This window comes from Drosophila hydei, unplaced genomic scaffold, assembly GCF_003285905.1.
Source record: "Drosophila hydei strain 15085-1641.00,03,60 unplaced genomic scaffold, DhydRS2 tig00000172-arrow-pilon, whole genome shotgun sequence".
NCBI classification, from domain to species: domain Eukaryota; kingdom Metazoa; phylum Arthropoda; class Insecta; order Diptera; family Drosophilidae; genus Drosophila; species Drosophila hydei.
The window spans coordinates 2,252,066-2,255,943 of NW_022045682.1; the positions used below are offsets into that span (position 1 = coordinate 2,252,066).

At 40.8% G+C, this 3,878-nt stretch overlaps 1 protein-coding gene across 1 annotated transcript; it reads right to left on the reverse strand.

Annotated features, from left to right (window-relative positions):
- Window positions 1-1,431: 1,431 nt before the first annotated feature.
- LOC111602177 (odorant receptor 24a) lies at window positions 1,432-2,955 on the reverse strand. The gene is made up of 5 exons (XM_030223378.1): window positions 2,438-2,955; window positions 1,978-2,350; window positions 1,817-1,915; window positions 1,550-1,702; window positions 1,432-1,482 (listed from the first exon to the last, which is right to left on the reverse strand). Exons 1-5 carry the CDS (start codon window positions 2,953-2,955, stop codon window positions 1,432-1,434), a joined length of 1,194 nt encoding a protein of 397 aa, XP_030079238.1.
- Between the last annotated feature and the right edge of the window lie 923 nt (window positions 2,956-3,878).

Here is a 3,878-nt window from a genome sequence, read left to right on the forward strand (position 1 = left end):
GCCAGTTAACTATGCCACTATCAACTATGGACTATAGATTTCCATAGATATGAGCTATAGGTATGAGCAATCGACTACCGGCAATCGATATTCTGCTATCGACTATTCACTATGTAATATAGAGCATTTCACATACTCACAAAGCACAAATGTGGCCTAGGCAGATAGTTGAATCAGCATTTAAAGAATAGTAAACACAAAGATAGGAATAGACAATTATGCCATTATATATATTAGCTTTCTATATACATATTTATATATAGTTTATCAGTCAGTTTTCATATGCACCTTAAACGCCTTGTGAACAGAGTATAACAAGTGCCAAACACAGCCTCACGCACATATATGAAGAGGGACAAACAAGCGCCGGTTTCAAACGGATGTCATTAAGGTGTGCGTGTGAGTGTGCGGGTGCGCGTGTGAGTGTGAGTGAGTGTGCGAGTGTGCATGAAAATGAACTTCTGCAGGCGGAAGTTGATGCAGATGCAGATGCAGATGCAGCAGTGGCAGCGGCAGCAGTTGCAGATGCAGCTCAAAAGTATGCAGCACAAATGCACAGTTCGATGCGTATAAAAGTGAAAAGGGGCAAGTGGGGCAAGTTCGAGCAAAGGAAACGAAGGCACAGATGGATTTTTACTGGTTGCAACGTGTCAGGCGGCATGTTGATGATGAGTTCCGGGTAAAAGAAACCAATTTGCCAGAGCTGTTAAGCACTGAGAGCAGAGACTTTTACCCCGCAACAACAAAAACAACAACTACAAAGGGAACAACAAACAGGAAGGTCAATGAAAACAGCGCGAAAATAAACAAAGGAAAATGAGAAGCAGCAAATGAAGAGCAGACCAAAGCACAACAGAGATAAACAGAGAAGATTGTGCAAGTGCAATTAACGAAATGTCAGAAATGAACAGCGAACAGTAAATGAAAAAACAAAACAAAAATCAAAAAGGTTCAATGAAAAGATATCACAAAGACAAACAAAATATGAAATTACAAAAAGGGGTGCATATAGGAGGCAAACAGATATGTTGAATATGTATTATTAATATGCTTTACAGATCTTTAAAAGTGATATTAGAATGAAAGACAAAAATACATCACCCATATCACAAAAATTTTCACCCATTGCAATCATAACGACCCAGTGCGAAGAGCCTTTGTACCCGTTTCACTCTTACTCACCAACATTCTTCAACAGCTATATTTGTCCCTCTCTCTCTAGGCGTGAGAAGCGCGTAACTAAAACGCAAACTCACTCGGATAATAAATTTTACAACTACTAAGCTCTCAGCCTCTCACTAATACTACTGCAGCAGCAACAGCCAATCACGATAAAATTGAACAGAATAAGGAACAGAAACTGTGAACAAAAAATAAGTTTGTTTTATTTTTAAATATCATTCAATAGTAATTTATATTCAACAACAGCATTTATAAAACCGACATTGCCAAGGCAATAAGCGAACCCGTGAAGCGCAAAATCTGTTGAATAAGAAAATATACAAAATTAATAAGCTAATAGCTATATAAAACTCAATGCTCCACATACCGAAGTGAGCGCCTGTAGTGAAGGCGAAAAGAATGGCACCTTGATTATCAAAACACGTTGAGCTCTCGTTATCATTAGCAGTGTCATCTTTTGCACACGAACGCTGTGACAGTACCAGTGGCTGGAGAAGGTACTTTTCGATAGATCTAGGCACTAGGGAAGAATTTGTACATTAAGCTGGAATTTTCTATGTTTCTAATTGCTATATCATTTCATTCTATGACTATAGCCGTGAATATACTATAGAAAATAGTCGGGAATACGCACCGCCTCGGTTATGTAAGTGCCGCCCAGGCAGTATAACAAAATTTCCGTTAGCACAGCGCTGGTGTAGACTAAGTAGACTATAACGCCAACACCGGAGAACTGATCAAGACAGAGAAGAAGATTTCTAAGATATCGTCAGCTTTGCTACTTAGTTAACTCACCAGCAACATGTCAATCATGCTGCTACCTATAATCAAGCTGGAGGTGACAAAGTGACCCAGCGTTATCTCAACCAGGACACCAGACAACCGATCTGTCAGTGCGGCAATCTCATTATGACGATCTATCAGGCGTTCCAGCTGACGCACAATGCGCTCATCCTCCCCCGCCGTCGCTTCCTGTTTGTTGTCCTTCACTTCCAGTAAATAGAAAACATCGTCACGCAGCGAATAGAGCAGCACAGTTAGATATAGACAGAAGCTCACAAATAAACCATCGGCGGCCACGAAACAAGCAACAGTAATGTAGCCGTGCCAATGGACTAGCGCGTAGATGAACGGGTAGAGCGGCAGACTCAGCAGCGGGTCAGGAAAGCTGATAATAGAGAATGAGAATGATTGAGTATCGATAAGGAAAATATTGAAGCTATGGCAACTTTTTGGAAACTTGCACTGCACTCACATCATTTTGAACGGCGTCTCATAGGTCCAGTCCTTGCCATGTGATAGCCTCAGCATATTATCCAGCAGGTGGCGAATCGAGTACGAGGTGCTGGTGCCGATGCCAAAGACAAAGAGTAAAAACGACAGCTGCGTTGCCAGTGTATATAAGTTTCGCTTGTACTCCAGCTTTCGCTCCGATTGCTGCTGCTCCGTTAGCTTTCGTATCCGCTGTATTAGCCACTTGAGCTCGTCGCGATAATACCAAATGGCCATCATTTTGAGCCACGATAAAATGCTCGATGCAACCGGACAGAGAGCGTCCAAGGCTAGAGCAATATTAATTGGTATCTGTTTTATGCCATATGCCGCCTCCGCATAGCAGCCATAGGTGAGTACGAAGAAATTGAAGAAACTCCAAGCCCGCACCGGCCAGGTTCTCTCCTGCTCCGGATTGAAGCCAATTGCGCTCATTGCCATTTGCGGAATCAGAAAATAATGCCGTTCCACAGGATACGAACGTTTCAAGAAGCTAAACATCTTCTCAAGGCGGCTAACTATCGACTCTGTTATGCCATGAGCTTCAATCCTTTGCTTTTATATTCTGCCCAATCGATGTGCCCATAATTGATGAGCTGGGCGTTGTCCTTGCTAACAGTTCACTAACTTTTCCCCCAAAGCCAAAGAAAAAATATTATTTTAACATGCAATTAGACAACGCTTCGCAGTGGGCGTTCTTCGTGATTGTAATTAATAAGTAGTTATTAAATAGCCCGTTAAAAGAGTTTCATTATCCTACAATTATTTTGTAAGGTCTTTCAAGTAATTTGTCTATTAATTTGAGTATATACAGACCTCATATTGTAAACAGTTTAAAATCGAATTTCGTGTCAAAAGCCACACATAAGTTTCATTCAACCGATTTTTTATTTTAAACTTTTTGAATAAAAGTTACGTAATTCTGAACTCGATCTTGCTCGAAACTGAGCTGATTTTTGTCATCGGCTACATTATATCTCTTTATCATCTCACCCACCGCTAGCAACGCCTTTTGATTGGCTCATATAATTAACACACTTGTGTTCACGCTCAAGCCTCAAACCGTTCTCTTTGATCGGCACCATTTTATATATGCTTTTCGAAACGCGTTCTCTTTCTGCTCAGCACAAACTCCTGCTATCGCAGCTCACTTGCGCTCACATTCAAACCTAAAAGTTTTTATTTATATTCGACACCATTTTATTTTTCATTTTGGTCATCTCTTTCTCCCAAACACAAACTCCCGCAACCTCTCCGCCATTTTATTGACTATTGTACTTAGCACCGACTTGGCCTCACATTGAAACATTGCTTGGCGCAGATCGTGCCATCTCGCTTGCACACATTACAAAATACTGGCTTAAGATATTCCTTGAATGCAAATGCAAATTAAGAGGAGCTTTGTGTATCTGTATTTTACTTTA

Bases quoted from the DNA above. Each gene is read 5' to 3' on its own strand.
- LOC111602177 (XM_030223378.1), bottom strand. From the start codon at position 2,955: ATGTTTAGCTTCTTGAAACGTTCGTATCCTGTGGAACGGCATTATTTT. The intron at 1,916-1,977 runs GTGAGTTAACTA...TGTCTTGATCAG, and splicing joins GCATGATTGACATGTTGCTG to TTCTCCGGTGTTGGCGTTAT. The intron at 1,483-1,549 runs GTATGTGGAGCA...CTTATTCAACAG, and splicing joins CACTACAGGCGCTCACTTCG to ATTTTGCGCTTCACGGGTTC.